The sequence below is a fragment of the Astyanax mexicanus genome, chromosome 8 (genome assembly GCF_023375975.1).
Source record: "Astyanax mexicanus isolate ESR-SI-001 chromosome 8, AstMex3_surface, whole genome shotgun sequence".
Classification (NCBI taxonomy): domain Eukaryota; kingdom Metazoa; phylum Chordata; class Actinopteri; order Characiformes; family Acestrorhamphidae; genus Astyanax; species Astyanax mexicanus.
The window spans coordinates 50,396,841-50,410,244 of record NC_064415.1 but is presented as its reverse complement, the minus strand read 5'-3'; the positions used below and the strand labels follow the sequence as shown (position 1 = coordinate 50,410,244).

General features: G+C 37.3%; 3 protein-coding genes across 3 annotated transcripts in view; all 3 read right to left on the bottom strand.

Moving 5' to 3' along the window:
* Nucleotides 1–13,404, bottom strand: part of LOC103032403 (zinc finger protein 239-like) — a 183,023-nt gene that overhangs the window by 80,546 nt on the left and 89,073 nt on the right. The gene's annotated exons all lie outside the window — the stretch shown is intronic.
* The window catches only part of LOC125803869 (zinc finger protein 436-like), a 154,955-nt gene that overhangs the window by 58,898 nt on the left and 82,653 nt on the right, over nucleotides 1–13,404 (bottom strand). The window lies entirely within an intron of this gene.
* LOC111194289 (T cell receptor alpha variable 20) lies at nucleotides 3,497–3,997 on the bottom strand. The gene is made up of 2 exons (XM_049482454.1): nucleotides 3,918–3,997; nucleotides 3,497–3,840 (listed from the first exon to the last, which is right to left on the bottom strand). The coding sequence occupies exons 1-2, from the start codon at nucleotides 3,958–3,960 to the stop codon at nucleotides 3,506–3,508; spliced, it is 378 nt and encodes a 125-aa protein (XP_049338411.1). The 5' UTR covers nucleotides 3,961–3,997; the 3' UTR covers nucleotides 3,497–3,505.

The window sequence follows — 13,404 nt, the reverse complement described above, 5'->3', positions numbered from 1 at the left end:
CTGTATCTCACTACTTCTAGCTCCACCCACTCTTAGTTCACAGTTTGCTCACAGAAAGCATTTATTAGCTGGTAGACTAAAAGCGGAGAGGGTGCACATTTCTAGCGCAGGAAAACATGACAAAGAGTCTAAAAGCCATAGGCGTAGGAACCGGGGGGGATGGGTGGGACATGTCCCACCCAATATTAGAAATAGGTGGATTTGTCCCCCCCAAAAATGAAATCAGTTCGCTCACATCAGCCGTAATATTAATGAGGAGACAGACCGGACCAATCGGAGGAGGAGAGTCAGTTTGCTGTTGGGGAAGCCCCGCCCCCTCGCTGTGAGATTTAGCAGCGGGATCGGGCTGCAGCCGCTTCAGCTGATTTTAAAACAGATCTGGATATACGGAGATTTTTCTAACAGAAAGGTAAGGATAGGCTAACCACGTAAACTGTGATGATATGTTTCTGATAACTGGTTAAAAATACACGTCTCTGAATCAAAACACACAGTTTAAACCCACTGTGATTAATAAACTGCAGCTGTGTTAGTGAGTTAGTTTAACTTAAATTAATTAGATAGGGAGTCAGGGTTAAAGAAAAAAAAAAATATATATATGTAATGTTCAACTTGACCTGTACCTGATCAGCTAATCACTATTTCATTTTCAAACTGTTTATTAATTTAGGATTGCAGGACTTAGTGTGAGCTATAATGAACGAAAATGAATTTAACTAACTAGTTAACTAGAAGCCAGATGTAGTGGATAGCCAGGATTTAGTACAGTACTTTATGTTTGTAGTTTAAAGCAGTTTCTTAACCCTGATCACTGCCCTAAATCTGTGTTTTCCACCTGATCCACCTGATCAGCTAATAAACAGTCATTTACTGAGTTTACCTGTTAAAATCCTTTAGCCCCCTATGGAGCCTAAATTAATCATGTAAATCCAGCAGTGTATTAGCCACATCATACCACCACTTTATTAAATGCCTTTAAAGCAGAGGAAGCTCAAGAACATGCAGAACAGTGTTAATATGCAGTAGAATATGTAAGAACAGGGTTGAGAAATACTGCTGTAACGTGACTTCTGTTCATTTGTAGTTCACAGTAAGACCACATGTCCTGATGTTTATAAAAATCTCTATGCAACGTAAAGTTACATTCTTTTACATAAAAGGACACCATCTTAAGAAGAGCTCTCAGTAGAAAAAAAAATAAAAGCGCAGGAGAAAATGTAAATATATGACAGAATTGACATGCCAATACATAATAATAATAATAATAATAATAATAATAATAATAATAATAATAATAATGATAACCAAATCTGTTATATCATTTTAAATATTAGGTGATAACTGATAATTTTTGTTATATGTATATAATTCAGACATTGCATGCATATTTTTTTCTAACAACAGTAACTGTAACGTGGAGTAACCTGTTTAGGTTGTAAAATCACCTTATAATAATAATTTACTTTTAATTTAAAGTAATTTCCACAAATGTTGTTCTAGGAAACTTTAGGGTGGGCTTGGGTTCATATTGGCAAATGTGTCCCCCCAATATCAAGCCCGCTCCTACGCCCTTGCTAAAAGCGGAGAGAGTAAGCATTTTTAGAGCAGAGAAGACAACACAGCATGAACATGAGCATCCTACACAAATACTAGCCAATGTGACATACCTGAAACACCAGTAATGGCATACTGATGATGGGAGACAGGATTTTAGGATCAGAGCAAGTTTGGAGATACCAGAGAAGTTGCACCTGGTGCACCTCGGAGATCAGATCGTTCCACAGTGCTCACGCCGAGCAAACAGCCCCAGAGATCGGCTCGTTTCCCCGCACTGATGCTGTGCAAACAGCCACGAGATCGGCTTGTTCCACAGCGCTTGCTGCTGCGAAAAAATTGGTAAGCTTTGTCAAGCTTTCTGTGCTGGATTTCCTTTCCTTAATTTTCTAATTTTCTTTTTTGGGTATCGCTGGGATGTACCGAATCTACCTTCGTGTACCTCGCTTAGCTTAACTTGCATGTACGGTGTCTCTTTGGTGTCAAACAAAAAAGCAATAATGCAATTCATTTTTTGCCAATCTTTTGGCCAATTGCGTGGTTTGCGTGGTGGTAAAATCCGCCCCTGCCTGGTGCACAAGGGTGTCCAAAGAATAAAAGCCCAGGCCAGGAAATATATATTGGTCAGAAATGTTATGTGACATAGAGCACATGGTGGAAAAGTGTACTGCATGTCAGCAGTTCCAGACACAATACCAGAAGGTGCCTCTCTGGTCGCTGAATGTGGGAGCTAAAATCTTAGAGATACACAGACATTCATATTTGTTGCTTGCGGACCATCTCACAAAGTAGCCAGAAATCCTTAACCTAACTGACAAGATGGCTTACACAATCATTCAAAACATAAAATGTGTGTTTGCAGGACATGGGAGTCCCAAAGAAATACCGAGCGACTACTCTACTTACTCTTTCACTCAAGCCCTGAGAATCCACACTCCAAATGGACTTGCTGACCAAACCATAAAGACATGTGAAATATGCCCTTAAAAAAGCTCTGCAGACAGGGACAGACCTCTCTCTATTTTCTTACTAAAGATTATCCTTGGCTCGAAGATGTGATGTAATATTCAGTTTCTTCATGGCCATTAATTTACAGAAAAGTAAGCTTTATTATTCTCTGGCTATTACTTACGCCCTAATACAGTAAGTTGTGGCAATGACTTAATTATTTCATTCACACACATTAATTATCTCATACCCATGCATTGTGATTTCGTTCCCATGCCTTAATAAGACATGGCCATGCATTAGGATCTCATTCCCACACCTTAAATAAGTCGTGACCACACCTTAGGCTCTTATTCCCATGCCTTAATAAGTCGTGGCCACGCATTTATTTTTTCACATAATGTCAAACTCATTTTCATCGAGGGCCACATTGGCATAATGGCTGTCCTCAAAGGGCCAGATGTATCTTATAAATGTAACAGAATGTAATACTCCTTAATGTTAAATGACTCTGAATGTATTAATTATTTAGTTTAAACATCACAGTTACATAAATCCTTTTAATTTGTAATGTTATGAAAACTCCCTCATCATCAATGGCCTGTTGCTCAAACTGCTGAGCCACCACTCCTCCTTTGTGGTTTGTGGTCTTAATGGTATTATCTGGTTGTAAATAAAAATAAAACTACAATGTTCTTCTGTTTATGTGTTCTGGTCTAAAGTCTGTCTTAGTGAACTAATCACATTCAGTTTATGGGTTTATTGCTGCATTAAATCTGAGGTTTATAGCAAAACTAATTCACTTTTCTTTTGGGCATAAAAAAGATATTTTTTCAATTAAATTGCTCCCAATGTTTCATATTTATCGCATATTATCTGCCTGGGAGTCATTGATTGGACACACACACACATACAGACCATACAGAGAAATAGATAAACAGAGAAACAGCTCCCTCTACTGAAAACGAGCAATTCTACATGTTTTTGATTTACAAGAACACTTTTAGTACAGTGTTTGATGGGTTTCTGTCACTGTGGGCTGCAGAGCGCAGTAGTAGAGAGCAGAGTCTGATACTGCAGTAGAGGAGATCTCCAGATCCCATGTCTTTTCCTTTTTATGAAGTTTGATGAAGAATCGATGGTCAGGTGGTTGAGCTTTATTAATGTGTTCACTGGCTTCATCAATCAGAATCAGAAACTCTGGTCTTGATCCAGGCTTTTGCCGATACCAGTGGAGACTGTAAGGAGATCCTGTATAAGAACAGGACAGTGTGGTGCTGCTGCCTTTATTTACAGTTACACTGGTTGTGTTCTGTATGATTATGTCAGAAGTTTTACCTGTAAAATAAGATTTTTGGTAAAGAGTCTGCTCTTTTTATTCTCTTGCTATTCTGTATAAAAGGTGTCTGACTCACCGATACTGAAGATGAGCATGAAAACTGAGAAGAAGAGCAGCATGATTGCTGTGAGAGTGAGAGTGAGATCAGACCTCCAGCTTTAGACTCTAATAGCTGTGTTGTCTCTCTTTTGGTTTGTGTTCTGTATCTTACACTTCTAGCCCCGCCCACTGCTACTTCACATGAATATTCACACATCACAATCACACATGATGCAGTGTGCAGGCTGGGGAAGATCTGTGTTGTTAAAGGAGCCACAGTAATGATACTTACCTATCACATTAACCCTAGAAAGCTAACGTTAAAACGTTAAGTAGACACTGTATGACAAGTTTTGGAACTCTTCTTTAATTTTACAACATACAACATCACATTAAAAAAAAAAAAAAACGGTACCATGGATGACCCAAAAAAAAAAAATCAGAAAAATTATTGGAAAATTAGGTAATCCTTAACATTTAATGTCCTAACCAAAAAAATAATGCTGCTGGGTACTTGATCTTTGGTCCACCCATTCCTGGGACATGTGAGTTTTAAACACACCTGATTTAAACACACAAACACTAACATCAGGTAAATTACACCCATAAAATATATTATTATGTCAGATGAAAATCACCTGAACGCTTGCCTCTTGAAAAAACATACAGAGGTTTAACAATGAAACTGAAACACCTGGTTTTAGACCACAATGGAGTTTGGAGTTTCCATGTTCTCCCCGTGTCTGCGTGGGTTTCCTCCGGGGACTCCGGTTTCCTCCCACAGTCCAAAAACATTGAGATCAGGTAAATTGGATACTCTAATTTGCCCAGAAAAAATGTAATACTCTAAAATTGATCTGGTGTGTCTGTGTAAAGTGTGTGGTATGTATGTAGGTTTGTGTGTGTGTAAGTGTTTGTAAGTGTATGTATGATTGTGCCCAGATATGGATTGGCACTCTGTCCTGGGTAAATACTGTAGTGCCAGATGCAGTCCTCCAGGTGGACAGTCGTTTCCGGTTGAGAGTATGCTGTGCGCTATTGGCTGCCGCTTCTCACCGGTGTGTGGATGAGTGTTGATGTGTAATGTGCTTGTGTGTAAAACGTGTTAATTGTAAAGCGTCCTTGGGTTTCTAGAAAGGCACTATATAAGTTGAACTTCATCACAATAATTTATTGTGGTGACGGACAGTTCTGATGGAAACAGGGGAGTTGAGGTGCACATTGAATTCTGCCGTGATTTGATCAGCCGTGGTTTTATGTTTTTTGGATACAATCCGGGTTAGCACCCGAACATCCCTTTCAGACAGCTTCCTCATGCGTCCACAGTTAATCCTGTTAACTGTGACTTGCACAGAAAATGTGCAATATGTATTAAACCAACATTTGACACTTTGTTTTTAGATTATTTGAGTGTTGTTTTGATGAGCCCATGATGCCACTCTTCAGAGGAGATTCAAATAGGAGAACAACTTGCAATTGGCCACCTTAAATACCTTTTCTCATGATTGGATACACCTGGCTATGAAGTTCAAAGCTCAGTGCTTCAGTAAGTCAGTAAAAAGTAGTCAATAAAATGATAAGGGTGCCCATACTTTTGCACCGGTCAAGTTTTGGTTTAATGCATATTGCACATTTACAATAAACCTAATTTCAATCCTGAAATATTACTGTGTCCATCAGTTATTAGACATATATCAAACTGAAATGGCTGTTGCAAACACCCAAACATTTAGAACTAAAAATGATTAAGATTAATAGGGGTGCCCAAACTTTTTCATATAACTGTATTCTGAAGCTGAAGGAGAAAATTCAGAAGCTGAAGGAGAAAATTCAAAAGAGAAACAGCTCCCTCTCCTGACAAATCCATCTTTCTACATGCTTGTGATTCAATAGAAAAGTTTTAGTACAGTGTTTGGTGGGTTTCTGTTACTGTGGGCTCCAGAGCGCAGTAGTAGAGAGCAGAGTCTGATACTGCAGTAGAGGAGATCTCCAGATCCACTTTTTGCTCCTTTTTATGAAGTTTGATGGAGAGTCGGGGGTCAAGTTGTTGATCTGTAACGTTTGTTCCACTGGATTCAATAATCAGCACCCGAAACTCTGGTCTTGATCCAGGTTTTTTCTGATACCAGTGGAGACTGTAAGGTGATCCGGTATAAGAACAGGACAGTGTGATGCTCCTGCCTTCACTTATAGAGATGGAGGATTGGTCTGGATTGATGGTGTCGGCAGTTTCTCCTACAAAGACACAGAAAAATAACATTCAAGTGCTTTATGTATTAAAAAAAAATTATTTTAGTACTTTAAAACTCAGTTTTCTTTATTTGAACACTTCTTAGCATGTATTAAAAATTACTTACCAACACTAAGACAGACAATCATGAAAACAGAGAAGAAGAGCAGCATGATTGTTGAGTTCAGATCTTCAGTATTAACAGTTCATACCACTGTAGTCTCTCTGTTGGTGTGTGTTACTGTATCTCACTACTTCTAGCTCCGCCCACTCCTAGTTCACAATTTGCTCACAGTGTGACAGAGTGCATTTATTGGCTGAATGGCCTTTTAAAATGTACACATGCATGATTTTATTTGCTTTTTATTAATTTATTGGAAATGTAATGTTCATTGGGGCTTATTTGGTATGGAGTATCAAAACTGCCTAAATTAAAAATAAATAAATAAAAAAAAAACGTGAGTAAATCACACAATAGAAGTATTATGGTGATTAAAACGGTAAAAGAATAAGTTATATAAAAAATAAATACACATACACAAAAATAAATATCAGAATAATTTGTTATTTATGTTTTTTTTTATTAACCTTGTTTAATTTTTCTTTTGATTCATTTATTTATTTACATAACTATTTATTTCTGCATTCATTTATTTCCCCATTTATTTATTTCACAATTTATTTATCTCTGTTTTACCTTGTCCTTATATGATAATGAAGGGGCGTGTTTTTGACCTACAGGCTCAGCAATCAAGCCCAGAGAGAGATAGATGAGCTGATATGAGTAGACGAATCCAGGAGCTGAAATGTCGGTGTGAAGTTCTGAGAAATGAATCAAAGTATGTATTACGATCTAAATGATCTTTATTAAATAATCTTCCATGTTACCAAAGTTACCACCAAAGGAGCAAGAGATGCACAATCAACCAATAGGAATGCTAAGACACTGTGACATCTGTAAGGAGGTGACCCAGGCAGGGAGACGAGGAAAGCGGACGCAAGTGCAAGTAAGGGTGAAACGAATAATTAAATAAATATATATATATAAATAACAAAGATAAACAAATAACAAAGAACACGGAATAATAAAGTAAACCAAAAACAAACGAGAGAAACTAGTGAACATAAACAAAACACATAAGAAGTACTAATGATTAACAAACAGGGAGTAAAAAAACAAAGAAACAAATGAGGGACTGAATAAATACAAAACTAAACTGGGCAGGGATAAGTATATACAAGGAAATAAACAAGAAGCTAAAAAGACAAGGAAAACTAAACTAAGCAGGGCAAGGGAGAAAAAAGAAGATGAACAAAGGACAAGGGCAAAGGCTATGAAAAACAAGGGCTAGGCTAGAGAACATGAGACCGACAAAACAACAGGGGTTAGTGCAAAGACCGACGAGGGACAAGTGACAGAGGAGGGCTATTTATAGTAACATGAAACACACTAGAATTGGAAACACCTGGGGAAGGGGCGGAGCTACAAATGAGACACATGGTGGAAAATTACTGAGACAGGGGACACAGAGGAGCAGGGGTCACGTGGGAACAACACAACAGGCACGGGAACAGACAAAACAGGTCGAGGAAGTGACAACATCATTGCTGGACAGCCCCTTCATTATCATATAAGTACAAGGAAAAGCCGAAATAATTAAATTGGGAAATAAATGAATGCAGAAATAAATTCATCTGGAAATATATGTATGCAGAAATGAATAGTTATGTAAACAAATAAACAAATAAAACAAATAAATAACAATTTATTAAGGTATTTATTTTTATGCATATGTATTTATTTTTATATTAATTATAATCATTATTTACTGTTTAAATCACCATATTACTTTTATTGAGTGACTTTTTATTTATTATTTTATTTATTTTTAATTTTGGCAGTTGGGTCCTCCATAATTTGGATTTCCAAACACTATGTTTTATTAATAGATATAATATTAAAATAAAAAAGACATGCTGAACACTGTTGGGCTCAGTGGTGACCACACAAATGAGTAGACTATGTTTAGAAAATATTAGTAGTATTTGTTGTAAATTTCCAGGATTAAAAAGAAGTCACAGTTTACTGTGAGCAGAGATGATTGTTTATACCCTAAATCACACTGATATTACAGCCTGAAGGGTGAAGAAGCTGAAGGAGAAAATTCAAAAGACAAACAGCTCCCTCTCCTGATAAAACCATGTTTCTACATGTTTAGGATTCATAAGAAAAGTTTTAGTACAGTGTTTGGTGGGTTTCTGTCACTGTGGGCTCCACAGCGCAGTAGTAGAGAGCAGAGTCTGATACTGCAGTAGAGGAGATCTTCAGATCTACTTTATTACTTTCCTGAAGGTTGATGGACAGTCGAGGGTCAGGTTTTTGAGATTTAGTGATCAGTTTAGTAGATACATGAATGAGCATCAGAAACTCTGGTCTTGATCCAGGTTTTTTCTGATACCAGTGGAGTCTGTAAGGTGATCCTTCATAAGTGCAGGACAGTGTGGTGCTGCTGCCTTCACTTATAGAGATGGAGGATTGGTCTGGGCTGATGGGGTCTGCAGCTTCACCTACAAATACATAGTAAATGATTATTACAATGTCTTACCTTTTTAACATTTACAAGTGTTTTATGCATTGAAAGATCTGCAGAGAGTTAAAGTGCTTTGTTAAAAGTAACTTACCAAGACTGGAAATAATCACGAAAATCATAAAGAAAAGCAGCATGATTGTTGAGTATAGAGTTCAGACCTCCTGCTTTAGTCACTGTAGTCTCTCTGTTGGTGTGTGTACTGTATCTCACTACTACTAGCTCCACCCACTCCTAGTTCACAGTTCACAATTTTTCCTTTGTCGTCCTCTTAATCACCACTGTGTATTGTATTGTAAATGAAACGATTTATAGCCGCAATTTATCAGCATGTAAGAGCAACAAACAACAAATTTTGTTAAGATTTTCTCAACTTTATGCAAACACACACAGAAACAAAGACCTTAATTTTGGAGACATGTCCTCACAAAAAAAACTAAAATTCAACTGTTTGGCCATTATGACCATTGCTACGTATAAAGGAAAAAGGGAGAAGCTTGCATCCCAACTGTGAAACACAGGGGTGGCAGCATCATGTTGTGAGGTTGTTTTGCTGCAGGAGGGACTGGTGCACTTCACACAATAGACGGCATCATGAGAAAAGAACATTACGTAGCAATACTGAAGAAACACCTCAAGACATCAGCCAGGAAGTTAAAGCTTGAGCGCAAATGGATCTTTATAAATGGACAATGGCCCAAAGCACACTGCCAAACTGGTGTGACTTAAGGATGACAAAGTCAATGTTTTAGAGTGGCCATCACAAAGTGCTGATCTCAAACCTATTGAAACTATTTGGGCAAAGTTGAAAAGGCAATTGTAAGGAAGGCAACCTACAAACACGGCTCAGTTAAACCAGTTCTGTCAGGAGGAATGGGCACACATTCCTGCCAACTATTGTGAGAAGCTTGTAATAAAAATTATTTTAGTAATCCTAATTGACCTAAAACAGGAAAGGTTTATTCTGATTTTATGTCAGCCAGTGAGAAAAACATACATATGTGTTTTTTTATACAGTGTATGTGAACATCTTTCAACTGTACATACTTTTTGTGTTATTATTTTAGGTGCATTATATTTGTTTATACCTTTTATTTGAATGAGGTATTTATTGAAGATCAGATCACAGTTTATAACAAATTTATGCAGAAAACCATGGCATTCCAAGGAGTTTTCTTTAATGCTTTATTTCATTTATTTTCTGCATTGTAGACTGTCAATTAAGAGACATAAATGGAATTACATAGAAAACTGTAAAAAAAAAAAAGTGTTTCTCTCCACATTAATCCCCTGATCTAAACCTGATAAACTGAGATGGTGATTTGAGGTGATTTGGGATGAGCTGGAGCTTCACAGTGTAAAGAAAAAGCAGCAACTATTGTTCAGCAACTCCAGGAACTCCTTCAAGACACTGAGAAAACTATTCCAGGTGACTCTCCCTCATGAAGATACTGAGATTAAAATACCAAGAGTGTGCAGATCTGTCCTCAAAGATGGAAAATGTGCTACTTAGAAGAATCTAAAGTATGAAACATATTCTGGTTTGTTTAACACTTTTTGTGTATATATATATATATATATATATATATAATTTTGCATGTGTTCCTGTATCACTTCATTTGTCTTCAGTATTAAATTTACAATGTAAAAAATATATATAAAAAAGAAAGAAAATGCACTAAATGAGAAGAGGTGTGTCCAAACTTTTGACTGGTACTGTATATACTGTAAATAGATGATCAGTGTTGTCATTACTGTGCACTGAGTCACAAACTACTGACTGTTTTGGATTTACATTGTTTGAATACAATATTTGTCATAGTGTAAAATAGTTTTTAATTAAATTTCTGTCAATATTTCACATTTATTACACACACTGTTTTTTCAAAATGTAAAGTTAAAGTAGTCTTACTGCCTGGAAGTTGTAGTTTGGGCACACAGCATAAACTAGCAGAGAAAATAAAACAGAGAAGCAGCTCCCTCTACTGAAAAAATATGATTCTACATGTTTCTAATTCATAAGAAAGGTTTTAGTACAGTGTTTGGTGGGTTTCTGTCACTGTGGGCTCCAGAGCACAGTAGTAGAGAGCAGAGTCTGATACTGCAGTAGAGGAGATGATCAGATTCACTTTCTTCTCCTTTTTATGAAGTTTGATGGAGAGTCGAGGGTCAAGTTGTTGAGCTGTAGTGTTTATTTCACTGGCTTCATTAATGAGCATCAGAAACTCTGGTCTTGATCCAGGTTTTTGCTGATACCAGTGGAGACTGTAAGCTGATCCTGTATAAGTGCAGGACAGTGTGATGCTCCTGCCTTCACTTATAGAGATGGAGGATTGGTCTGGGCTGATGGGGTCTGCAGCTTCACCTACAAAAAGAAAAAAATAATATTACAATATTTCACCATTTTCACATTTACAAGTGTTTTATGCTTTGGAAGATCTGCAGAGTAACATCTTTAACATGATTTGTTAAAAAGTAACTCACCAAGGCTGGAAATAAGCATGAAAATCATAAAGTAGAGCAGCATGATTGTTGAGTATATGAGTTCAGAGCTCCAGCTTTAGTCACTGTATTCTCTCTGTTGATGTGTTTACTGTATCTCACTACTTCTAGCTCCTCCCACTGCTAGTTCACAGTTTGCTCATAGTGTGATAGAAAGCATTTTTCTGGCTGGCAGTTCTATTTAAATCAGTGGTGTCCAAACTACGGCCTGCGGTCCATTTACGGCCCATTTCCTTTATGGAGCGGCTCGCGAGGTGTTTTAGAAATAAAATGAAAGTTGGCCCGCTGTTAAGCAGGTTTAAGTTATTATGTGAGATTCAAAGTTTGAACGCTAGGCCGACGAGTCTAAAAGCGGAGAGGGTGCGCATTTCTAGCGCAGAAAAACGGGGCAAAAGAGTCTAAAAGCGGAGAGGGTGCGCATTTTTAACGCAAAAAACGGGGCAAAGAGTCTAAAAGCGGAGAGGGTGCGCATTTCTAGCACAGAAAAATGGGACAAAGAGTCTAAAAGCGGAGAGGGTGCACATTTCTAGCGCAGAAAAACGGGGCAAAAGAGTCTAAAAGCGGAGAGAGTGCGCATTTCTAGCGCAGAAAAACGGGGCAAAAGAGTCTAAAAGCGGAGAGAGTGCGCATTTCTAGCGCAGAAAAACGGGGCAAAAGAGTCTAAAAGCGGAGAGGGTGCGCATTTTTAACGCAGAAAAACGGGGCAAAGAGTCTAAAAGCGGAGAGGGTGCGCATTTCTAGCACAGAAAAATGGGACAAAGAGTCTAAAAGCGGAGAGGGTGCACATTTCTAGCGCAGAAAAACGGGGCAAAAGAGTCTAAAAGCGGAGAGGGTGCGCATTTCTAGCGCAGAAAAACAGAGTCTAAAAGTTGCCGTAATTAAGGAGTTTTATATTTAAGAGACATCATGAAATTAAACATCAATTTGAAAAATCTTAGTTTACACAACACTGTCAAAGATAAAGATAGTAAGTCAAGTAAAATGGTGTGTAAATGAAATAATCAGGAAAAAAGTATTATTTAAAGTGGTATATTTCATTATTTGTTTTATTACAGAGTGTGGCCCGTGACTTCAAATATTTTTCTCCTTCTGGCCCCCAAGAAAAAAAGTTTGGACACCCCTGATTTAAATGAACATATGAATGCTTGTATTTACTTCCTATTGTTTTATTGTTAATCTAATCTTTTCTGTGCTTAATTGTTGTCTTCTAACTCATTACTGTGTGTTGTATTCAACATGAACAGGTCTTCCCTACTTACTTCCCTACCGTACTATCTTACACTCCGTTCACACTGGCAGGAGACACACTGTCATTAACTATAGGAGTCCATGATTGGATTTGTAGCCACAATTTACCAGCATGTGTCAGGGCGGCAAACAATAAATCGAGTTAAGATTTTCTCAACTTTATGTGAGTAAATTAAAACATGGTTGAATAAAATGTTAAACTGACTGGCCAAAGAAATTAGACAGTGTATTGGCTACAACATTAAACGCAATATGTATCATAATACAGAGCTTACTATTTAATATATCTCTTAATATTGTGATACACTAAACGAGGGGATATACTACAATTGTTTAAATAAACTTTAGCTTAATTTCTTTTACTTTTCTTTATTTCTTCATTTAATTTATTTTCTAGATTTTAGGTTGACATTAAACACATGACAAAAATAAGGGACACATATGGAGCTACGTAGTAGACAGTAAAACGAGCAGGAGAAAAGACACCTATGCACGTTTTTCCTCCACAAGCCCCTGATCTTAACCTGATCATCTGATTTGAGGTGATTTGGGAGGAGCTGGAGCTTCACAGCGTGAAGAAAAAGCAGCAACTCTTGTTCAGCACCTCCAGAAACTCCTTCAAGACACTGAGAAAACTATTTCAGCTGACTCTCTCTGAAAAAAACATGCATAGGTGACTTTTTATACAGTGTATGTGAACTTATTGTTTCAACTGTACATATTTACATTCAAACTGTAAAAAAAAAAGAAAAAAATGTTTGTCCTCCACAATCTAAACTGATCTAAACCTGATGAGCTGAGATGGTGATTTGAGGTGGTTTGGGATGAGCTGGAGCTTCACAGCATGAAGAAAAAGCAACAACTATTGTTCAGCACCCTCAGGACATATTCTGGTTTGTTTAACCCTTTTGTGTATGATAAAATTCTGCATGTTTTCTTGTATAGCTTAAATTTAC